Source organism: Carya illinoinensis, chromosome 10 (assembly GCF_018687715.1).
Source record: "Carya illinoinensis cultivar Pawnee chromosome 10, C.illinoinensisPawnee_v1, whole genome shotgun sequence".
NCBI lineage: Eukaryota > Viridiplantae > Streptophyta > Magnoliopsida > Fagales > Juglandaceae > Carya > Carya illinoinensis.
In genome coordinates this window covers 6,855,252-6,880,317 of record NC_056761.1, presented here as the reverse complement: position 1 = coordinate 6,880,317, position 25,066 = coordinate 6,855,252, and the positions used below count along the sequence as shown (strand labels likewise).

The window sequence follows — 25,066 nt, the reverse complement described above, 5'->3', positions numbered from 1 at the left end:
TGTTCAGTTGTCATGAAAGTCTACAGTTTGGTGGCAAATGCGTATTAGTTGCCAAACATATAGTGGTAAAAAGTATTTGCCACAAGTTACATTCATGGCAAATGCTAAGATATTTTAGAAAAAAAAATGAAAAAAAAAAAGAGAAGAAGAAGAAGAAAAAAAAGATTTAGCCAAAAATAATCATAACAAATAGTCTAATATAGGTTTAAATAAATATATTCCAACATTAGAGAACAAAATTGACACGTATAATAATTTAAAAAGAAAATATTATAAAAATTTATATTTGTTTTTACAAACTTATTCATTCCCAATACATTCAAGTTTTAGAAACCAATACCAAATCATGTCATACAAACTCAAAACTCCTCCATCACTTAATCCCAACACTTCAAAATATCTTAGCATTATCCAACTCCATTCCATGCTCAAGCATCAACATAAATGAAGCCAAATTACCTGTAAAATATTAGCTGCCTAATCAGCTTGAACTACAAACATACTAAAGTTCAACATTTATCAATCAAAAAGAAACTAGCAAAAAATGAACACTATTAACTTATCATTCTCAATGAACACTACTGCAATGAACACATATTCTAATGAACACTACTGCAATGAACACATATTCTAATGAACACTACTGCAATGAACACATATTCCAATGAACACTCCTTCAACCATGAGTAAGCACTTTGGCAAAAGGATATTATCAGTTGAATTGGGGGGCAATTACACTCATCAAACGGGAAACAAGCAATAGAATCATGTGGCATCATAAACCAAAAAAGTTTAAGAACAAACCTACTCAATGAAATATACAAGCAACTCCTCCGAAAGATTATCTTTCTTTGACAATGCAATAGACTGCTTCCATCTTCCTGCTTTCTTATAATCCATAACTAGAACAGAACCCAAATTGCCTAAACCAAAACAGAGCAGAATTTTTTTATACCTTATCAAGCAGTAGGTTGAACTAATTTCACTTGTTTCTAATAAAAGTAAAACAAGCTTTTCAAAATTACAAACAATAAATAAAAACAGAAAAACGAAGACTTATGATGAGCTTCTATATCTGTAATATTAGTTGACAAATGGATTGAGAATAGGTAAGAATACAAAAAGATACTGAAGTGAGCATTTAAAAAAAAAAAAAAAACTTCAAGTGGACAACCCTGAATCAAGAGCTACTTTGGAAGAAACATCAATGCCTAGCTGTTCAATATCAACTTCTAACTTATATCCTGCTCTGGTACAAACAATGGAACTTCTAAATTAATATAACATGCTCAACTAAGCTACTGCATCAATGATATTTTCTAAGGGTGCATGATAAGTTGCTTCAAAAGAGTAAATAAATAGGATTGATATTTCTTTATACAAATCACCAAGCTAGTCATCATTGATCCCATAAACATAAGTACTACAATAAGATGCTAACCTTGAGATGCCCTCTTTCATGGACCACGACTTTGCTAAGTTCAGTAAAAAAACTGCTCATTACTCTTGTCTGTTATAACTGCAGCTACATCATTAGTCTGAAAATTAATGCCAGTATTCTTTAAAAAAAAAAAAAAACTAAGTTGCCAGCCTAGTACCAACATGATAGTTAGAACCTACTAGTTTGAACAAAATTATTGGTTGCTTACTTAGACTATTAATCTTGAAGAAAAGTGTTAAAAAAATAAATTCTCATCTCCACTAGTCTAACACATAGTCATAAAGGTTAAACATAATCTGGGTTTGATTCAAACTCAATATTAAAAACAGAAGATCTTCTCAATATTAAAAAGAGTAGAAATAAGTATAAATATTCAAGGAGCCTACTACATATGTATCAAATACATATACAAAGTCTGATATTAGTTGAGATAAACTACTCCATGTGAAATCTAAAGCAAACCTAATTGTTTTCAGCCTTGCATATGGAAAGCAAAGCTTGTAGAACTCAAATAATAAATCAAGCATAATAAAACAATTGAGAAAAGAAAAATATTAAGTCTTTTTTGGGAAGGGACATTAAAACAAAATTACGAGCTTCCACAGCACTTGAAAGAAAGTTGTAATACCTGTAGATGACTTTTTATAGTGGTAAAATGGTCAATCCATCTGAGCCCATCAGATTCAGTATTGCCTTTGGGGTTGCCCCTATTGTCAATCATTAAAGAAATCATTAGAATCATGTAATTTTTTTCACATTTTAATTATGCTTTTCCCTTAGTGTACTGGGCTACAGAGTGGACAATGAAGCATGCATACATTAAAGTGGACAATGAAGTATAATCACATTTGGCCTACTCTGCATTATTTTGTCTGTTGTAGTTCTTGGCAGGCAATTAAACATCAATTATATAACAGTGGAACCTTTTTTTTTTTGATAAATTATATAACAGTGGAACTTTAAAGCGCAAAAGTTACATGAATATTTAACTTTGCAATGGATTTGATAAAAAAGAACTTACCTCTCCAGACCTACAGTGCCCTTCTTGCATAGGAGCAATATGGCATACAAATAAGTAATCTGGGTGCCCCTGAAATGTTAGCCTAACACACACACACAGAGCTCACCTAACAGTTTTATGCCATTAGACACCCAAACCACATCCAATAAAGTTAAGATATTAGCTTTAGAATCCGAAATCCTTAAATCTTATTAAAGCACAAAAAAAATCCATCATTTTTGTCACATGTCAATGCAACAGACTACAAAAGGAAGTAACAAATACTTATACCTTCATGCTGGTCACACGAAACAATAGAAAGAAGATGTAGAGTCAAACACCCAATCATGTACCAATCGGAAAAATTGAAATCCCTATAAGCCTCATTACTCTGTAAATGCAAAACTAGGGTGTTAGATACAACCTCTTTGTATGATATAGAAAGCAAAACAAATTGTCTATTTAAATATGAACTTTCAATGTTTGCAAAGATGGTAAAGCATAAGAGAGCATCACAGACACAAGACCTTGATTCTTGTTGTGTTCATTTCAACAAGCAAAATTGCAATAATAACACGGAAATTAGAAACAGAATAAATGTTCTTCGAAGAGCAAGAAACCAAAGTCCTTAATAATAGGCATTTGGGAAATATGTAAAGAAGCAATAGAGATTAGGGCTTCTTCCCCAAGTACCCATTTCTGCATCTGGCAGCTTCCTTGCGGCTGAGCTTTGTCTCTTGGAATGAAACCCTAGAAAAATGATGATCTACTGGTGTGCTTGCAAAGAGAAGGAAAAAGGAAATGGGTGAGGGTGGGGCGGCACTGAAGGAGAATAAGTAAATGCGTTTTGTTTTAGGGCTTGGGTATGCGGGTTGCGACAGCGACGTGGAGAAGTCGAGAGGGAACTTGGCTCGTCTCGAGGAAGAGGAGATCAGGGAGAGAGAGGCGTCATGGGAGGCTGGGCTCGGCGAGGGGTAGCCGTCTGTGAGGTGATGGTGGCACGGTGCTGCAGTGATGGTGGCGACTGGGTTGTGGCCTGAGGAGAAGAGAGGGAACACGGGAGAGAAGTATCGAGAGATAGAAAATTTTTAAGTCTGATTTCAAATTGGGGAAAAAGTATTTCAATTGCACTCAAACGACGTAGCTTTGGGCGATGTTAATTTATTTAAAAATATGTAGAGCTTTTTTACTATGAGTAATATTTGTGGGAATTACGTATTTAGTAGTGGAAAAAAGTAGATAAGCCACGTAGATGAGGGTATAAATTAAATAATTTTTTGTGACGACTTTATTCCGTGGTAAAAAGACAATTTAAGTCGTCACAATAACTATTTTTCCATTAAAAGTTCATATGCTGCCCATGTTTATTATCCAGGAAACAAGTTGATAACAAAAACTTCGGATGTGGTAGGAAAAAATTTTTTGCCACCAAACATTATCGACCACAACAATCTCATGGAAAAATACCTATATTTATTCTCTCCAATAATTTTGATGGCAAAAAGTCACTTTTTCCCACGATAGTAAATTGTGAAAAAAAAAGTCATGGCAAAAGTCAGTATTTGTTCTTACTTATTATAACACGTCAGTACATATTTGTTACGTAAGTAACAATTATAAGTAAAAATAACGTTTGTTAATGGATAAAATGTATTACATAGTTTATAATAATTTCTTTAATAACAGGAAAAAAAAAATCACAAAGAAAAAGTGCGTAGGAATGTACTGTCTCTCATCCTATGGAACTGGTTACATGTTGCCCCATATTATATATTCTTATACAAGAGCAATTAGCAGATAATATTAAAGGACAAAGACGTTATATTCTCATATTATTACAATATATCATATCATAAAAATCAATGCTTATATAAAAAATAATAATATTTTATGATAAATTAGAAAATACAATCTCGATCGTAACCAATTAATGATCATGGCTGCTCCCAACTTCAACTTTTTCCCATGGGTTTGGAGCAAGTTGTCAAACAGATTATTAAAACATGCATTTTGCAAAAATTTAAATAATTCTTTTTAAAAAAAAAAAGTAAAAATGATTTATTGATGCCAAAATTAAAGAAAAAAATCATCACGATTTGATGATTACATTAATATAAGGATTTTAGAGTATAATTATATTCGTTGAAAGCAAATCAAACAGACAATCAAACGTGCATGGGCAATGGTCTCTATATTTATTTTAAATTACAATGCCAATTAAGATGCTATATTATTTTCTGAAATTCGTATTCTTTAATTGACTTCACACCCAAGTGAGGGAACAACCAAGTATGCTGATTTTTTTTTTTTGATGGGAAGTACGCTGATTTTGATTATATATTAAAGTCATGTGTACATATTTCTCCTAACTTTTAAAACATAATTATTGTCATTTTTTTTTTTTGCTCATTTTAATCATCCGATGAAAAAAATAAAGAAAAAAAAAGGACCATAGATCTGTATATCACATTTTGTCGATACAAATACTCCATCAAATACATGTGACCCTTTAAATACGGTGTATTATTTTTGGTATAATAATATTATTCTCCATATCACTTGGGAGAGCGGTGACTTTGAAAACGATGGACCGAGATTCTCGTTTATAATAATTAGCATTTTATTTTGTGTGTTTTATATATATATATATATATATATTTTTTTTTAACACTTTTAAATATTTTTAAAAAATAAAAAAATTCATAATATTGTTAAAAAGCACATACTTAATCATCAAGTAATAATAATAATAATAATAATAATAATAATAATAATAAAATCTCAATGGTAACTTCTAAGAGGAGCCAACAGTAGGAAGAGTGGCATTTTCTTTATAATTTTTTTATCCCAAATACCTTTTTATTATTGAGAGTATATAATTATGTAATACTCATAATATTTGATTTTATTCGTAGACATGACTAATTATTAAACGATCCTTTTTTTCAAAGAATTATTTAACCATCTTGGAGTACTATGAATACAATAAGTATCCTTCGGATCTCTTATATATATATATATATATATATATATATATATATATATATCATTGCAATTACTTGTATAAATAACTATAAATTTTGAATGAAATACCAACCTGCGATTATTGTATATTGAGGAAACTACCTACGTTCATACCCCTCTAGTACCTCATAATTTTTAAAAAATAGTAATGTTAGATATAATTATGTGTAATGTTATATAGAGTCATAGAGTATATAAATGCCGTACATTCACTCTGTAAAAGAGTGTAATCTACTATTAAAAAATTAATTTTTTTGACGACGCTAATGTACTCATGACTACAAATATTATTTCTCCTTTTGTTTATAATTAAAATGGAAAAAACCACCAAATATTGATGCATCAAAACTTGTATTTTGTGGTTAAGAAATTTGTGTGTTCGAAAATAAAAGTTCAAGTTCGAGATGATATTGATCAGAGTTTTTACTAAAAATATATAATTTACAACTTATTTTAGAAATTAGGCATGGTTATATAGTTTAAATAAAATAAGATGAGATAAGATGAAATATTTTATTAAAAATTAAATGAAATATTATTATAATATAATTTTTTAATATTAATTTTATTTTATAATTTAAAAATAAATAAATTATTTATTATATTTTATATAAGAATTAAAAAAATTATAATAATTATAAAAGATAATATAATTTAATTTTATATAACTCAACTGACCCTAAATTCAACACGTGGTTGCTTCCATTTTGTGTAAATGCTGGTACATATATTTTTCTAAAGGTAGACTATATGGATTGATGTGTCTATTGTCGTTACTTGGGTAGGCGGGCCTCCACATCGAAAACTCTAATTAATCCACCCGTCATACGACCGAGTCTCATGACTACTTAATAAATTTCGTAAATAATATGGGTTTACGCATTAAACATTTTAGGGGTCACATCTTAATAAATTTCGTACATGTTTACGGCTGTTCGTTGCCGACATGACTCCGATAAAGATTTGTTCTGATTTCGTTTTATAGATTTTCAACAAGCACATCATCTTGGCCCAATATCTCATAGGGTTCCGGGGCTTTGAGCAATTAGGGTTTACTTACATATTATATTATATTTTTGTACAATAGCGATATTTTATTTTTAAAAATTTTATATATAATTATTTTTACGTATTTTATACATTTTATTAATATTATTAATTATATAATTTTTTAATATAAAATAATTATTTTAACTAATTATATTAATAGAGTGTATTAAAAATACGTAAAATTAATTCTACGTAATAAAATTCTTTTATTTTTAGTTATTATCTAAAATAAAATTCTTCTATAGACATTAGCATATTATTTAACTATATAAATCTTGTATCGTGTATGATTTATTTGACTTTTTTCTCTCTTATCGTTCCAATATATTTACTGAGCTAAGAAGTACTATTTATCATTTTTTTTATCCACAATCCTTTTAATTATTATAATATTTCAAAGAATTAACATACAAGTAAAACATAACAAATGATTTGTCAATAATTTAATACCATGTCAGATGATGAGAGAATAATAAATAAAACCATACTATAAGATGAAATTCTTTTATTTTAACAAATGATTTGTCAATAACATACAAGTAAAATACTCTTTTATTTTAAAACTACATGAAATTCTTTCTTTTCTCAAAATGAACTTGTTAACATCCGTCCAACTTCCAAGTTCTCACATAGGGTATGTTTGGGTAATAAGATGAAATTTAACAAAATTTGTCATAAAATTTCTTTTAAAATGTGAAATATCACATAGTCATAAAATAGTTTCCAATTTCAAATTTCAAAATTTTAAATTTTTATTCAATTTTTTCTCCCTCATTTTTTAATATAGAATAAAATATATTAATTCAAATAACCTCTTATCATTGAAATTCAAAAAATTCAACGCGTTCAAAACTTCAAACGAGGCCTTACTCTCGTAGCAAGAGAATGAGAAACGAAGAGCGTATATACCAAATATAAAATATAGAATAATATTAAATACAAATTTTAAATAGATAAATTTTATATAATATTTTATAAAAGATAAATAATTTATATAAATTTTAAATAGAAAAACATCATACAAGCTCTTAAAAAGTTAAGTTGACTCCTTTTTTTATAAATAATTTTCAGAAGATTTATTTATTTAAAATTTATATTTAAAATTACTTTTTATAAAATGTAGACCTCATTAAAATAATCTCTCTCTCTCTTTTTTTTTATGTTTATAATTTTTCAGAACGAGGTTCATTTATTTTATAAAAAGAGAAAACAACGCGATGCTTCGAGGCTTGTACAAATCAATTTACTAGTATAAATAGGATGGCTTCTCCCAAATCGACCTGTGACAGAATCGTGTGGCTTTTACTCGTTGTGGTGACATCACTCCGCACTCTCACAAAACCGATCCAGAAATAAGCCAAGTTCACGGCACCTCTCTCTCATTATTTTCATCTTTCCCTTCCAAATAACCTGGCCCACTTCAATTGAGCTCTAGCGGGCGCCACTTCCTATACCGATGGCCTCCATCACCACCACCACCAAAAAGGAAGCTCAGGCTCTACTTCTTGGTCGCTTTGAGGTGGGCAAGCTCCTCGGCCACGGCACCTTCGCCAAGGTCTACCATGCCCGCAACGTCAACACCCAAGAGAGCGTCGCCATCAAGGTCATCGATAAGGAGAAGATCCTCAAGGTCGGCCTCACCGCCCACATCAAGCGAGAGATTTCAATCCTCCGCCGCGTGCGCCACCCCAACATCGTCCGTCTCTTCGAGGTCATGGCCACCAAATCCAAGATCTACTTCGTCATGGAGTTTGTCCGCGGCGGCGAGCTCTTCAACAAGGTATCCAAGGGTCGTCTCAAGGAGGACGTCGCCCGCAAGTACTTCCAGCAATTGATCTCCGCCGTCTCCTTCTGCCACTCCCGTGGCGTCTTCCATCGAGACCTCAAGCCCGAGAACCTCTTGCTCGACGATAACGGCGATCTCAAGGTCTCCGATTTCGGTCTCAGCACAGTGTCCGATCAGATTCGCCAGGACGGTCTGTTCCACACGTTTTGTGGCACGCCTGCCTATGTTGCCCCGGAGGTTTTGGGCGGAAAGGGTTACGAAGCCTCCAAAGTGGATATCTGGTCCTGTGGGGTTGTGCTCTTCGTTTTGATGGCCGGCTATTTGCCCTTTCACGACCAAAACATTATGGCCATGTACAAGAAGATTTACAAGGGCGAATTTCGATGCCCGAGATGGTTCTCTCCGTCGCTGACTCGGCTCCTAACCCGTCTTCTGGATACGAACCCGGAGACTCGGATTACAATCCCGGATATCATGGAGAATAAGTGGTTCAAAAAAGGGTTTAAGCACATCAAATTCTATATCGAGGATGACAAGCTTTGTAATGTCGTGGATGAGGAGGAGAAGCAGGGAAAGGAGGACGACGAAAATTCGGGCTCGGACCAATCAGAATCGGACTCGGAATCCGGGTTCCAGGCGAGGAGGAGGGTGGGTACATTGGCGAGACCGGCGAGCTTGAACGCGTTCGATATCATATCGTTCTCGCGCGGGTTCGATCTCTCTGGGTTGTTCGAGGAGGGAGGTGAGGAGGCCAGGTTCGTATCGGGCGCACCGGTATCGAAGATTATATCGAAACTGGAGGAGATCGCGACACTGGTCAGCTTCACGGTAAGGAAGAAGGATTGCGGGGTGAGCTTGGAGGGGTCGACCGGGGGCGTGAAGGGACCACTAACCATTGGCGCTGAGATTTTCGAGTTGACTCCGTCGTTGGTTGTAGTGGAGGTGAGGAAGAAAGGAGGAGATAGAGGAGAATACGAGGAGTTCTATAATAGGGAATTGAAACCCGGTTTGCAGAATTTGATGCTGGAGGAAGCTGCCTCTTCCCTTACATCGACTTCACTTCCACTACCTTCATTTCTCCCTTCGGATACTGAATAGAGGAATCGAGAGAAGTGAGGGAGAAGGGTATGCTCTCTCTCTCCTTTTTCCTTTGTTCATCTAGGATACGTATATCTATATATTGTTTTCTCTGGTTATTCTCTTTTGTTATTCTGTTGTCTTACTTAGGTGGAGCTTTAGAATCTCCTATAATTTAATTCCTCTTCTTGTATCAAGATTCCCACATTAGATTATAAAGAATGGAGTCCAGATTTTCTACTTCACTGTTCATCCTTCCCTTTTTTTCAAAGTAGAAACTACAGGAACTATGGATTTCAGCAGTAATTTCCTGGATTTGATGCATTTAATCATTTTTCCAAAATTGAAGAACAGCTTCAATGAAAACTGCATTTCTTCATAATTTAATCAAGAGCAAGGTCACAAAGTCATTATGTGAGCCTGTGAGGTTTTTCTCGATTGATTAGGAAACTTTATCGGGTTAACTTGGAGAAGGGCTTGTTGAGAGTTGAATTTCGACGAATCGGTGGAGACCTTCTGAGCTCTGGGGTTTGATTTTACATATAAAACCCATTTGATGAAGTTGATTTTACATATAAAATCCATTGGATGAAGTTGTTGAAGTTAATTTTTTAAGTACTGAATTTAGATTGGAAACTTTGAGTATGTTGGGCAATTTACACAGGCATTCTGATTTAGAGCTGCTTTGTATGGGAAAAAATTTTTTTTTTTTTTGGTTGTCAATGCTGATATTACCTCATGCTTGATTTTCTTGGTAGGAAGATTACTTTCCACCTTCCTATAGTTGTGGAGTTATGCAACCAAGTTGCGATCGATTCCTCTGATTTCTTTAGTCGTGCAACATTAATTGCGATGCAATCTAATGTGGTTACTTCGGGTTTCCTTCTGAAGGAATGAAAGAAGGAATCACTTTAATATGGTGATATGTTGGTGATCAGGATGGACACTTCTGAGCAAATGAAAGAGGAAATATCACCTAAATTTGGTGATATTTCCAAATATTGCACATTGTTCAATCAAATGCATGCAGAGCCAGAAACCCTTTGAATCTGATAATAGCATATTGTTTGCATATTAACCGTCTTGGTCCGAGTCTGGCTGGGTCTCTCAGGCTACATTGCTTTTGTTCAATGGAGGTAGGAAACATAAATACAGAGACCTCTATGTTTGTACTTTTTTCTATGGGGTCGCTAGAGTCAAGGAAATGAGAGATAGGTTTTTTTTCACTTTTTTGATGTGTATATTTTCCTGCGTAGATCAAGGAGTATGGTGTATATTTATATGAAGTATGGTGGGTCTTTGAATGCAGATTGAAGGGATGCATTTTCGATTTTGAGTCATTGAGACGTTGGATCAAGAAACGGGCGTGGAAATATCAAGGATTGTTGACAGGGGTAGACCCACATGCATAAAAAAATCAGCTCCCCTAGGAATAGTCGTGAATGGTAGTCGGCGTGCAGATGCAAGTGTCACGTCAATGTTAATCAAAAATAAAAAAAAAAAAGAAAAAAAAAAAGAAGAAAATTAAAGGAGAAGCCTCGCAGGCGCATTTTCGATGAAAAAACTCAATTCAAATTCTTCCAAATCTAAACTTTTTTCCAGTTTGTTGCACAAGCCACTTTCTTCCGATTCTAATTCACAATTCACTTATTACGTAATATGCAGATCTATAGCAGTTTGCAAACCCAATTTCAATTATTCCAAATCCATTTCGCAACTTTCTCCCAAATTTCAGTTTACAAATACCTCGACCAATTTGCAAACATGTACACTTTCTTCCAAGTTCCAATTTCGGCATCTCTCTCCAAAAACTTCTTTGTTTCCCATTGCAAAAAAATATAGAATATAAAAAAATATATGGCAACAATACCATCTCTCCAGAAAAATATATGGCAACCATTGCAGGAAAATAAAAATATGGTTATGGAGATGGAGATGGCAAGTTGCAAGGTTTGTACCCATTCTCAAATATCCTATTTTTTTCTTTAGACAGTTGCGAGATATTTGGAAATGCTTAGAAATATATGAACAAAACGAAAATATATTTTTTTCCTCATCTATCTGATTTTGAATCAGCTGAGACATCGGGATGGATAGGGACGTAGAGGTTGAAGGAGAAGGGGAGAGGGGCATAATTACGGAAATTAAAGTGACGTGGGCCCATGATTGCACCATGGCTGCATACGGCGATTGTATTTAGCTTTTTTCAAAACCCGTTAAAAAATCTATCATTATATTATATAAAATGTCCCGGCCGAAGACTTCCAAGGGAATATATGTCATTCACTTCCTTCTAGTTATAGCAGACCTAACGAGACTTCTCCACCATGAACGGGGGAACATTTTATTTGAGGGTCAAAACCATAAAAAGCTTTTCTTTGGGGAAAAATTATTTCTTGAGAGTCCTCGTTTAATTACACAATTAAGTTGAAATAAAATATTTTAAATAATAATAAAATTTTTAAACTAATATGAGATAAAATAATTTATAAAAAAAATATTTATTTAAATATTGAGATGAAATAAAATAATTTTTAATTTTTAAAAAGGCGTAAATCTCACTCTTTTATAAATTATCTAAATTATGTATTGTTCATGTTAATTTTTATAATTTTTTATTTTTTATTTACTGTTCAATTAAGTTGATATTTTTAAAAATTAACAGATAAAATATTACTTTTAGATAGCCAAAAGTATACAACTTCAGATAAGATGTTTTCCTCAGTATTCGGTAACCAAACCGAGATATTTATCAAAAGAGACTCACACCTCCGGAAGCCATTGCTGAACAAAAAATGGTAATGTAAACAGTGGTTCTTTGCAATCGTACGTAGCCTAAACGTGCAGATGATTGGAAAAGCTCCAATTTCCGTGACAAAATATTAGCAGTCAAATCCCAGATCTCACACGTATATAAAATCCAAAAGCAGCTAAGAAAAACCAAGAACGGTTTCGAAAGAAAAGGTGGGGATATTCATGATGAGCAGTGTTAATATCTCCCTCAATCTGTACATTTGGTATGTCTAAAGTGTAAATTATATATATGTATATATATTTATTTTTTTTCCAAATATTTTTTAAATATGTTTAAATATTTGAAAAAAATAAAAAAATTAATGCACTTATAGTTATTTTTTAATCAATAAATAATTTTCTTTTTAAAAAATAAATACATAAACAATCAAAATAAAAAGATAAAATAAATAACCTACTAACATTATCTATTATGTAGCGGAAAATGATATTATTATTACTTAACTACAACTTATTTGCTATTATTTTTATATTTAATTTTTTTTAATTTTTTATTTTAGTTAATGATTAAAAAAATGAGTATTAATAAAATTATATTTTTTTAATTTTTTTTAATAATTAAGGATGTTAAAAATTATTTAAAAAAATAAAATAAAAATAAAAAAATTTGAACTACATTTAAGTGGTAGATATGTGATAATAGAGTGATAACTCTTATCACTACCCGTTATGTAGCAGCTGTCAAGACTCAAAAAGTTCAAAACTTAAAAGTCGTGTTTGGTAGGCTTTACTGATGTTATTCTATATGGCGACCTTCGGCTTTTTGGCCCAAACAACGACAATAAATACTCAAGTCATTGAGTAGTTGTCTCGATTGAATGTTTTGGCGGGCCATCAATCAATGCGCATTTTTCCAACTAAAACGTCAATCTTTCGGCTCTCTGTACCCCAAAGTCGTTTTCCTTCTACGCTCTTCAGGCTACTTTTGGGCACGAGACCTTGGAAGAAATAGAAAAGACAACATTATGATGAGAAATAAGTGAAAGCGGTAATTCTCACGTGTATATGTATGCATGTATATGGTGACTTCGCATGTTCGGCTAGGCTGCTTCGTGGGAGACTGGGATGCTATGCGATCAAATAATACCATATTAAGAAACTTCAAAATTTTATCTATAAACTGGCTCCAAAATTAACAATTTTCTCTAATATCGCTCAGATTTAAGACTAGTTGATCATAGAACATATGGTTTCAAGTGTGTAATGTGTGAGAGATAGTACCTCTAATTTTATTGATAATCTTTAGTTATAACGAAAGTGCGGGGCAACAAAGAATAAACAGGAGGTGGCTCAAAAGAAGCTGAACGGGCTATTAGAACAAGTTCTAGAGCCCTTCCATTCGGGATTTTGCTGTTTTTTGGGTGAGAGCACGACTTTCTTTGCTGAGATGTTTGGGCTGCTCCTATGCTTCCAACTCAATATTCAGGACCTACTTGTGGAATCAGATTCAATGATGGTTGTCAACTGGATTTACAAGTACAAATATCAGCCTCCTTGGAGGTATTATACACTGTGGGATGATATTTTACAGCTTTGCTCTCAAATCCTCTTTTTCCATTCATGTTTATAGAGGAGGGAAACAGCATAGCTGATGCACGGATTTGTGAATCTTGGAGCAAATGATCTCAATGCTTCTTATTCCTCCATCTCTCAACTGCCACGACACCGATTGGGACTCTTCAACTTGAATAGATTAGGTATGCCAACTTTTGGAAAGCAATGTAGTTTCCCTTTATGCTTTTTTGTTTATAATTAAGTTTAAACAAGTTATAAAATCTTTGGCTTTTTGTTTGATCTTCTTAGAGGTCGATTTTCCCAATTGGAAAAATATATTAATATACCATGTATGTAATGAATGTTACATGGTTTATTCATTTGATGTTGTTGAAGTCGAGTAATAGAAGATCAAACAGCTCTGTGACATGAAGCTCGATCCTAATTTAGCAAAACCATCAGCCAGATCTCATCTTTCTCGAAAAACATGCAGAATTTCAAAAGGTAGGACGTAATGATCAAGAATATCAACAGTGTGATCAAAGTTTGAGAGTTGTAAGATGAGCAAATTAAACATTGGTACCATGTCCAAATTACATCGAGGATCGATTTTTGAAAAGAAAATTCAACAATTTGTTACACTGTGATTACGCCAAGTATCGGTGTTTGATTTTTCTTTTTTAAAATTACAAATGACCGATTTATAATTAAGGCAAACTCCATGCATGGATGATCCATACTTCAAATCTTAAAATTATGATGAAGGAAAGCATTACAACAAATAAGCTAACAAAAGTAGGGAATCCGACAAGGTTTTTAACATTAGGATAGAGACTCTTTGATAGAAAAAGATAGTAATAGAACACTACCTGCCTATGCAAGACAGTAAGAGGTTAAAAGAAAAAACAAAAACAAAAACAAAACCCCTTTGGAGATTGTTGCTGTTCTTATTGTTGCGCACTTCCCTGCCAAGTCCATACAATATCTTTGAGATAAGGCTTCAAGTCCTGGTTACAGAATTGTCTATACTCCAATGTGTCCCCAGCTGCTTTCTTCATCTCCACAACATGAAGCGATGGAGTAACTTCAAAAATCTCAGCATCTATGGCAAGTTGCCCTTTTCTTCCTTCTTTGCTCCCCTGTAATTTCACCTTTCCGCCTTTCTTCATCACCCTAAATCTCTCCATCTCTGCTATTTCTTCGAACTTTGACATAATCAGTGAGGCTGATTTTGTAGAAGTGAACAGTGCTTGCTCTTTCTGACTAATATCCTTCTCGAACAGGCCAGACAGATCGAATCCTGGTGAAAGGGAGATGATATCAAATGCATTGAAACAAGTTGGTTTCATTGGGTTTGTTGCTGCATTAACTTCCCTTTTTAAATTATCCTCAGAGCCGGACGACTCAAAGGCAGCCTGAACGTCACGAACCGAGATGTTTTCAAAGTCTGGAGGGGGTGGAGGAGCTTCAATCTTTTTTAATCCCTTCTTGAACCAAGCGTTCTCCTTGAGCTTGGCGAAATCTATTCTTGTGCTCGGATTGGGGTCAAGAATTCTTGAAAGAAGCTTTCGGACCTCTACTGCGAACCATTGGGGGCACCTGAATTCTCCTCTGCGAATCTTCCTATACATTTCCAAGAGGTTTGAATCTTGGAAAGGAAGATAGCCCGCCAATAAAACGAAGAGAATCACTCCACAAGACCATATATCAGCCTTAGCTCCGTCATAACCTTTCTTGCTAATGACTTCTGGAGCCACATAGGCAGGAGTACCGCACGTCGTGTGGAGAAGGCCATCTTGCCTCCGAGACTCCCACAATGCGCTCAACCCAAAATCTGAAACTTTGAGGTTACCATTCTCATCGAGAAGGAGATTCTCCGGCTTTAGGTCTCGGTGATACACACCTCGGCTATGGCAGAAATCCACTGCCCCAATCAGCTGTTGAAAATATTTGCGTGCCATGTCTTCCCTGAGCTTTCCTTTGGCAACCATGTCGAAAAGCTCTCCACCTTTCACGTACTCCATGGAGAAATAGATCTTGGTTTTGCTTGCCATGACTTCATAGAGCTGGACGACATTAGGGTGCCTAACCATGCGCATAACCGAGATTTCTCGTTTGATTTGATCTATCAATCCGACCCTTGAAATCTTCTCCTTGTCAATGTTCTTAATGGCTACGTTCTGTCCGGAACTCAGGATTCGTGCATGGTAAACCTTGGCAAATGTCCCTTTTCCAAGCATGCGCCCTACCTCATACTTTTGCATCAATATTGTAGTTCTCTTCTTCTCCATCTTACCTTCCTGGCCTTCTTCCACCTTCCACGACAGGGAAAAAAAAAAAAAAACAAAGACAAAAACAAAAACAAAAAAAAGTTATATGAGTTCAAAACCCAGAAGAAGACCAACCAAAAATATATAAAAACAATGAGTTCAAAAACAAGCGTAAGCACCACGACTTATTTGAATTCCCTTTCCATGTCTCTCCAATTTTTTGCTGTGGCTCAAGGCCGCCGGAAGATCATTGCTAGTATTGTTTCCATGATCTAGAAACGGACGGCCGGGGACAAAGGCAATTGAGAGCTCGCGCAAAGGCGGGTGCCTTTAAGGAATTATAGCCCTTGGTGAGGAAGAGAAGCAGCACGGTGTACAAATTTATTGTAGCAAAACAGGCGAATATTCCAACCAACGGACAACGGAACGTCTGTGACCCCAATAGAGCCTTTGCAAATGGACTATTATAGTAAATGTGAGGTTTGCTGTTTGGTGCAAGTAACGTACGGTTGTAATTTAAGACCCCAAATATAGACGTACTTACTAACTATTATCTATATATAGATAATAACATGTATTTATGTTGCTATATAATTTTCTAAGCAACCTGTCATTTTTTTAATTTTGTCATGAATTTTGAAATTTAAAGATTTTCTCATAAAAATATATAAATATAGACTCTTCAATTTCTGAACCATAGCGAGAAATTTCCTCACCTTCCTTCTCTCCATGGTTCAGAAATTGGGAGTTTTTGCACACAAGGAAATTGATCTCATAGAAAGGACAAATTACATATTTGTGTATGGTGTAAGCTAAGTTGGATGATAAGTAGCATTTTTCTTTGTCATTTTTGCTATTTTATTTTAATTCTTAAATATGTGTGTATAAATAGAAGAATAAAAATAACGAATCACATGTTGGTTAGGTGGGGAGGTTTGGATAGTGAGCTGAGATGAAAGTTGAATAAAATATTATTTTTAATATTTAATATTAATTTTGTTTTAAAATTTAAAAAATTTGAATAGTTTATTATATTTTATTTTAAGAATTTAAGAAAATTGTAATGATTAGATAAGATGGAATAAGTTAAGCTGAAATACTTTCTAAACCGAAACAATGTCTTAGGGCTTACTTGTAACATCTCCAAAGTGGGGCTATTACAGCCATTGAGGATTCTCACCTCACCGATAAGGTAAATTATTTTAAAAATTTTTCACACATTTTTTAAAAATCTTTAAACATTTAAAAACAAAAAGTAAAAATCACAAATTCATTAAAAAAAGTTTCTTAATCATCAAAAAAGAAGAAGATAAATCATCCATAAAAATTGGAGAATGGCATATATTTTCCTTTCTGAAGAATATAAATGATGCTTCCCCAAAAGGTCACGTCCATTCTTGAGAATGTTGTTATAACGAATAGTTTATTCAGTTTTAAAGAGTAATAATCAATTTCAATATTATAAATAATAAAAAGCATATTCTTTTCTATATGAACTTATAAGACATAAAGAATCTACAGTAGGTTCCTAGTGAGAGAAACTCTACCTTCTCTCTAGGAAACAAGTTCGGAGAAATCGTCAGAGGGAGGGAGGAGCGGCTCCTTCCTATCTCTTTTTTCCAGCTTTGTTTTAGTTTCTTTTTCTGCATGTGTTTGATTTTCGTGTGTTTAGTTTGAGAATAAAAGCTGTTGGCCACATCTCAGGGGAGTGGAATGGCCACCACTAGGCTTGGTTCCCGAGTTTCTCAACCATAAATCATGCAGCTGGGCTGGGAGATTTTACAAGATGAAGGTGGAGGACCTCGGCTTAGTATGGCTGTGGGTTTGGGTAACTGAAAATCAAAGACCCAGTCCGGTGTTCTTGACTGTTTGGCTGAGAGGTGTATAAAATCAGAGGCCCAGTCCCGTACGTATAAAATGAAGTCAGGTGTGCTTGAGAGGTGTATGTGAGGTTGCCTGGAAGAATGGTCTGCTGAGGGGATGCGTTGGAGGCTTTACGGCGTGAACGTTGGAGGCTTTACGGCGTGAACGAGGGTCAGGGCGGCTTGTTCTAGGAGGCGATGGTTTGCATGTTTGGGTTGGGGTGCATTTCTGTGGGGTTATGGCACTCTGTTTTATCCATGAAAAACAGAGCAGATTTTCGGGAGGCATGCCAACCACATGAGGGGGGGGGGGGATAAGGTGTCTTTTTTGGGGTAGAGCGGCCGTAACTCACGGCGATTTTCTTCACAGATGGTGGTTGGAAAAGGGGGTCGGCAACAGTGCTAGTAATTTCATTTTGGTTTTTGGTTTTATATTTTACAGTTTAGTCCGAGTTTGTCTTGATTTTGTTTTAATGTGGTTTATTCTTTAGCTTTTTTCAGTTGTAATAAGGGTTATGGTGGCTGAGGCCTTCCGTTTGGGGTGTTTGTTTTTGTTAGTCTGTTTTTGGGTGCATATATTGGTCGGTTTAGTATGTGTTAAGGGCTTTCGGTGGTTGTTTAATGGAGATGTCCGTTTTGTGGTGTCTGTTGCACCCTGAGGATGGTTCGCTCAGTCATGAATGTTGCATGCTCGCTGGTTGCAGGTTATGGCAGGATGTAGGGAGGGTAGGGGCAGTTACGGGTAGTAGGGATAGGGGGTGACAAAAGTGGGGAGCCGCGTGAGCAATTACAGCGTGGGTATTTGGTGACTATGGAGCACAGTTTTTTCTTTCAGTTGTTTTATTTTTGTTTTGTCTGTTAGTTTAGAATAATTTGAAATAGACAATTCCCTTTTTCCTTTTGGAGGAGGAGGGTAGTGAGTCTCTATCCTTCTTTGGAGGATAAGGGTGAAAGATCCCCCTCCTCCTTTGGAGGGTGGGGTGAAATGAGTTATTTTTCTCATGAACAAGTCGAGATAGATACCTATGTTTTTATAGAGTCTCACATATCAGAAGGACTATGTCATTAGAGAGTTTTTTTAAAATTTTTTAGACAATGTTTGGCACAATGAAAGTTGTGTGCGAGGGAGTGTATAACTGATGAATAGTTGGCTTGTAATTAGGACTTGTACCCGGACTTATTGGTCACAACTGTAACTTCCTTCATTCATGAATTGAATTTTAGTCTATTTAAAAAAAAAAAAAAACTCATAAGACATAAAGAATTATCAGCTGCAACTCATTACATGGATTTTCAAATATAATTAATTTGGAGGCCGTCGGAGTATTGAATATATATATAGTAGAATATCGAAGATGCATGTTTCGTCCACTCTTTATTGATGAAACAGAATCTTGGAATTTGGCGGAACGTTAAAAGTTTTCAGCAAAACATGGGGGCCAAGGCCATCCAAATTTGTGCTTGAATGTGCATTTTGTATATTGGTAATTCTTGTCTATATATATATATATATATATATATATATATTATATGAACAATGCGAGGATATCTATCAAATATGTCCACTAAATGTACACACTAGCACAAATAATTTTTATTTTTATTTTTTTTATTTAAGTATTTTTTTAAACATTCTTAGCCATTAAAAATATATATATAAGACATATTTAATACTATCATTTTTCATTATATATTGCACAGTTCACTGCAACATATTGTTAATAGTACTAGGACCACATATCAAGTAGTAGTACTAGAGGAAGAGGCTAGGCCAGTACTAGAGCAAGGAGGCTCCGGTGGGCTGATTGAGATGCGAAGTGTTACACCCTGTTTGATTTCTAAATTCAACTAAGCTCAATTCAGTTCAGTCTAATTTTAAGCTGAATCTAACATTCAAACATCTAATTCTCAAATTACTAAACTCATCTTAATTCAAAACTTCTTTATACGTATGACCCACAACATTTTTCAACTCAACATATCTTTGTAGGTAAGGCCCATAACATTTTTCAATTTCTCATAAATAGTACTAAACTCATCTTGATTAAAATTTAAATACATTTAAACTCATTTTAGATGGGTCCCACATAACTCCATCCACCAACTCAACTCACTATTATTTATAAAGAATTCAACTCAATTCAATTTAGTTCAACATCCAAACGTAGCCTTAGGCTATCATAGAAAGCAACCTAAACCATTTACGATACCTAGATACCTAACCTCTAAAGTTTAGAGTGAGAAAAGAGATAGATATTGTATTATTTAAAATATGAGAATTGATTTTTACAAACTCTAAATAGATAAATCATGTGCTAAAAAAGTGAACCTCATCTAAAAAAAGTGTAAAAGAAATTATTTTTTTAGTAAAATCTACTTTTTTACAAAGGACTTGTACATGCATTACTCATTTAATATCATCTGAAAAATCTAATCTGGTAGCTATAATGATCACGTGGAGTTTGCATTATGTGTGTATTTCTCTTCAATTCTAAACTATAGAACTAGCTAGGTTAGAAGTAAAAATTCTAGGTGATTTAAATCCTTATGGAAGTGCATTAGGATGTACTATACATGCCTTTAATACTTATTTTTAATCCATCGATCGATGATCTATTCTCCTTTTTTATTTAAAAAGAATATCCTAATTTTATTATTTACCTCTCTCTTGGCGGAAAAATACCTAATTTCTAGATGAATTAAGCATGGATATTGTTATATAAAATCCCAAAACCAAGCTTTCGTAAAAATATGTATTTACACTAAAGAGCGTACAACCGTTTGATGTGGATGCAAAGACGAACATGACTTCAAAACTGATTGAGCAATAAAATATTAAACCAATTATCTATAGAAAATCCATGGAGTATTTATCTATAACAAATTAAACATGAGATCATGTCCAATGTCTAAAGTTTGGCAAACCAGATATATATTGTCAGTAAGAAAAGCACCATAGCGATGCTAATTAGGAGGCCGAAGAGAAAGAAACGTCATTAGATCCAGCTGCACCCAATTTAGCAAGGACTGATGAGAGAAAAGCTATACTCGGTATAGAAGAATCGAGAGAATGAAAACTGTGTATATTATTCCATCAGAAAAGTAAAAGCAGAGTATTTATATTTACAGTGTGCAATACCTTAACTATTGTGCACGTGCATACATGTGATCAAGAAGATTAAAAATAATCTTATACACTAATAGCCCCCCTCAAGCTGGAGTGTATAGATTAATTACACCCAGCTTGCTAAGCAGAACATGAAAACGGTCTGTCCCTAAAGGTTTAGTAAAAAAATCACCTAATTGATGTTCAGAGGATACATGTAAGGTAACTATAGTGCCAGCCTGAATCATATCTTTAACTAGATGACAATCTATCTCAATGTGTTTAGTTCTTTCGTGAAATACAGGATTAGCAGCAATATGTAGAGCTGTTGGCTATCACAATATAGTACAGAAGGTGAAGAAAAAGTAATTCCAAAATCAGCAAACAAGGCAATAAGCCATTTTAGTTCACAGCAAGTAGAAGCCATAGAACGGTATTTAGCTTCAGCAGATGATCTTGAGACCGTGACTTGCTTCTTAGACTTCCAGGAAATCAATGAGTCACCAACAAAAATGTAGAAACCAGTAACAGATCTGTGGGAGTCCGGGCATGTAGCCCAATCAGAGTCACAAAATCCCTTCAGCTATAGAGAAGATGAACTAGGGAAGAACAGGCCTTGACCAACAGTGGCTTTAATGTATCTGATTACTTTAAGAGCAGCATCATAGTGCAGTTGTAGTGGTTGCTCCATAAACTGGCTCAAAGTATTGACAGAAAAAGAAAGATCAGGACGAGTGAGTGTTAAATAAAGCAAACAACCAATTAACCTTCTATAAGATGCTGGATCAGCAAGTAAAGAGCCAGCAGATTCAGTTTTGGACAACCTTAGATTCTGATCCATAAGAGAAGTAGCAGGTTTACCAGCTAAAAGACCAGAATTAGATACAATTTCAAGGGCGTATTTCCTTTGAGAAAGGGAAATACCTTTCACAGATCTGGCCACTTCAAGACCCAAAAAATACCTCAAGGTTCCCAAATCTTTCAACTTAAAATGCAAGTGCAGAAAATCCTTAAGGTCAGCAACAGATTGTGAATTGTTAGAAGCAATGACGATATTATCAACATATATCAGAAGTGCCATAAAAGAATTACCAGAATGCTTGGTGAATAAAGAATAATCAGATTTAGACTGATTAAAACCATAAGCAATCAAGGTAGTAGAAAATTTAGATAACCACTGACGAGATGCTTGTTTTAAGCCATACAAAGACTTAAGAAGCTTGCATACCCGATTGTCTCCAGGATTAGAAAAACCAAGTGGTAATTTCATATAGACTTCTTCATCCAGGTTTCCATAAAGAAAAGCATTATTTACATCGAGTTGATGTAATTCCCAATTATGAATTGCAGCCAAAGCAAGAAAACAAAGAACATTGGTAAGCTTGGCAACAGGAGAAAAAGTGTCAAAATAATCAATGCCCTCACATTGAGTGTAACCTTTTGCAACTAACCGAGCCTTATATCTCTCTAGAGTGCCATCAGATTTCAACTTACACTTGTAAACCCATTTACAACTAATGGGCTACTTGCCAGGAGGTAATTCAGTTAATACCCAAGTTTTATTAGTTTCAAGAGCAGTGATTTCAGCTGACATTGCATCCCTCCAATGAGGAAATTTAACAGCTTGATGGAAAAATTTAGGTTCATAGAAAGAATCAACAGAACAACAGAAATGTTGGTATGAAGGAGACAATTTGGAATATGATAAGTATGAAGAGATAGGATATGGTGTACCGGAGTTAGAAGAACCATCAACCAGAGGAGATGAAGTAACTTCATTATTACAAATCAAGGAACAATGATAGTGTTGCAAGTAATCAGGAGGTCTTCTATTTCTTGTAGATTTTCTTGTTGGCATAGGAGCAGGAGAATTTTCTGATGTGTCAGAATTATGGTGTAAGGGTGAAGGAGTATGTGATGAAGAATTGAGGGTAGCATCAAATAGTGAAGCTGGTAAGACAAGGTTATGTGAAGACAAGGATGGAGAGAGTGTATCATAAGATGGAGGAGTAGTCCTGAAAGGAAATATGTTCTCATGAAAAATAACGTCTCTAGAAATGAGAATTTTGTGAGTACGGATATTATAAAGTTTATACCCTTTTATGCCAGCTGGATAACTAAGAAAAACACAAGCTTGTGCACGGGGTGAAAATTTTGTAGATGAACCACCAAGAATAGAGGCATAACAAAGACATCCAAAAACTTTAAGATGGTTATATTGAGGCTTGGCAGAAAACAACATTTCATATGGTGATTTATTTGAAAGAACAGGTGTTGGGATTCGGTTTATAAGGTAGACTGCAGTTAAAACACAATCGCTCCAGAAATTTAAGGGAATATGGGACTTAAATCTAAGAGATCGAGCAACATTTAAGATATGCTGATGTTTTCTTTCAACAATAGCATTTTGTTGGGGAGTATATACACAACTGAGTTGATGTATAACTCCTTTGTTGGCAAAGAAAGACTTCATATCAAATTCCAAAACATTATCAGTACGAACAGTTTTTATTTTAGAATTAAACTGAGTCTCAACAAAAGAAAAAAAAGATTGTATGTAAGAGCGAGTTTCTGATTTGGTTTTGAGTAAGTATATCCAAGTACACCTACTAAAGTCATCAACTATTGTTAAAAAATACTTGAAGCCATTATAAGAGGGTATAGAAAAAGGACCCCATATATCACAGTGAATAATTTCAAACACAAATTTAGAAGTAGATGTGCTTAAGGGAAAAGGAAGCCGTTTTTGTTTGGTAAGGGGACAAATGTCACAATGAGTATTATGAGGATATGTAAAGTTGGACAAATCAGAAGCTATATCATTTATTCTAGAAACAGATATATGTCCAAGACAATTATGCCAAAGAGTATAACTGTTTGTAGCAAGATTACAACAAGGAAATGAATCAACTGAAACAAATTTACAAGAAACAGAATTGGTGCTTGGTACTTGCAGTAAATGATATAATCCTTGTGAGCGCTTAGCTACTCCAATCGTCCTCCAATTGGATAGGTCCTGAATATAACAAAAATCATGTAAGAATAAGAGAAAACATGATAGTTGTGAAACTATTTTACTCACTGAAATGAGATTGAAGGTAAAATCTGGAACATATAAGACATTAGTTAGAACAAATGAGTCAGAGAGTCTAACTGTGCCCATATGTGTGACTTGAGTATATGAACCATTAGGTAATTTCATTGAAATATTGACAGAAGACTGAATGGAAGAAAAAAGTGCTAAAGAACCAATCATGTGATCGGTTGCACCAGAGTCAAGGATCCAAGATTGATTGTGGAAGACATCTCTATTATTTTTAGAAGCAATAGAAGAAAGATTAATAGAGATACCTGAAAATGGAGGAGCGGATGAAGTAGAAGGTACAGATGAATTAGATTGTGCAGAAACTGTACCTGCTTGATTCACAGATGAAATATTAGTTTGAGTTTGAAGGAATGTAATAAGCTGTTGACATTGCTCTTGAGAGAATGGAAAATTTGGAGTTAAAACTGAATTAGAAACAGAATGGCTAGCAGTGGCCTGGTTAGCATTAGGGTTTCGAGATTTTGGTTTGTATCCTGGTGGATACCCATGAATCTTGTAGCATTTATCAATAGTATGCCTTGATAAACCACAGTGTGTATAGTAGGGCTGACGCCGGACATAATAACGATTATCCTGCAGGCTAGTTCCAACAAATGATTCACAGGAGAAAAATCGCCCAAAACTAGAGAGAAAAGTCTCTAGGGTTTAACGAAATATTATAAAATCCAGCAATGATCAAAATCAGTCCACAAGTAGGACTGTTATAGCCAAAAATCATGTTTATCCGAATTTTGTCAAAAATAGCAAAATCTCAGAAATCACTCTACATTGAAATTCGAAATAAAATAAGCAATCTGCAAAAAATTCGGCCCAAAACGGATTTAAAATGACTTCCTAACTGACAAGCGAAATATTACCATAAATAGTAAAAAATAATAAAACTAGTGATTCAGAGGGGCAAACAGCAGAATTTGAGGTCGAAAAAAGGGCATATGGAGCCGTGCTCAATGTGGACTGCGTGCGCGCTGAAAAGAGCTTTCCGAATTGGGGTCTTATGTGCGATTCCGACACCCATAGCTAAAGTTATGGCCAAAAG

At 34.4% G+C, this 25,066-nt stretch overlaps 2 protein-coding genes and 1 long non-coding RNA gene across 6 annotated transcripts; 1 reads left to right on the top strand and 2 right to left on the bottom strand.

Moving 5' to 3' along the window:
* Positions 1-315: 315 nt before the first annotated feature.
* On the bottom strand, positions 316-2,200 carry LOC122279179. Its single transcript, XR_006229509.1, has 4 exons — positions 2,070-2,200; positions 1,442-1,525; positions 805-923; positions 316-459 (listed from the first exon to the last, which is right to left on the bottom strand). It is a non-coding gene; the product is annotated as an uncharacterized LOC122279179 (long non-coding RNA).
* A 5,596-nt stretch (positions 2,201-7,796) lies between these two features.
* On the top strand, positions 7,797-10,947 carry LOC122279177 (CBL-interacting serine/threonine-protein kinase 12-like). Of its 4 annotated transcripts, XR_006229507.1 has the most exons (3): positions 7,797-9,426; positions 10,137-10,514; positions 10,688-10,947. XR_006229507.1 is itself a non-coding variant. In XM_043089577.1 (2 exons), the coding sequence occupies exon 1, from the start codon at positions 7,972-7,974 to the stop codon at positions 9,397-9,399; it is 1,428 nt and encodes a 475-aa protein (XP_042945511.1). In that variant the 5' UTR covers positions 7,797-7,971; the 3' UTR covers positions 9,400-9,426; positions 10,688-10,947. The 4 variants fall into 4 exon arrangements, 3 of the variants coding, with proteins under 3 accessions (XP_042945511.1, XP_042945512.1, XP_042945510.1); XM_043089577.1 differs by lacking the exon at positions 10,137-10,514; XM_043089578.1 differs by lacking the exon at positions 10,688-10,947 and having other exon boundaries at positions 10,141-10,686.
* Positions 10,948-14,412: 3,465 nt separating this feature from the next.
* Positions 14,413-16,383, bottom strand: LOC122279178 (CBL-interacting protein kinase 5). Its single transcript, XM_043089579.1, has 2 exons — positions 16,136-16,383; positions 14,413-16,001 (listed from the first exon to the last, which is right to left on the bottom strand). Exon 2 carries the CDS (start codon positions 15,975-15,977, stop codon positions 14,634-14,636), a length of 1,344 nt encoding a protein of 447 aa, XP_042945513.1. The 5' UTR covers positions 15,978-16,001; positions 16,136-16,383; the 3' UTR covers positions 14,413-14,633.
* Between the last annotated feature and the right edge of the window lie 8,683 nt (positions 16,384-25,066).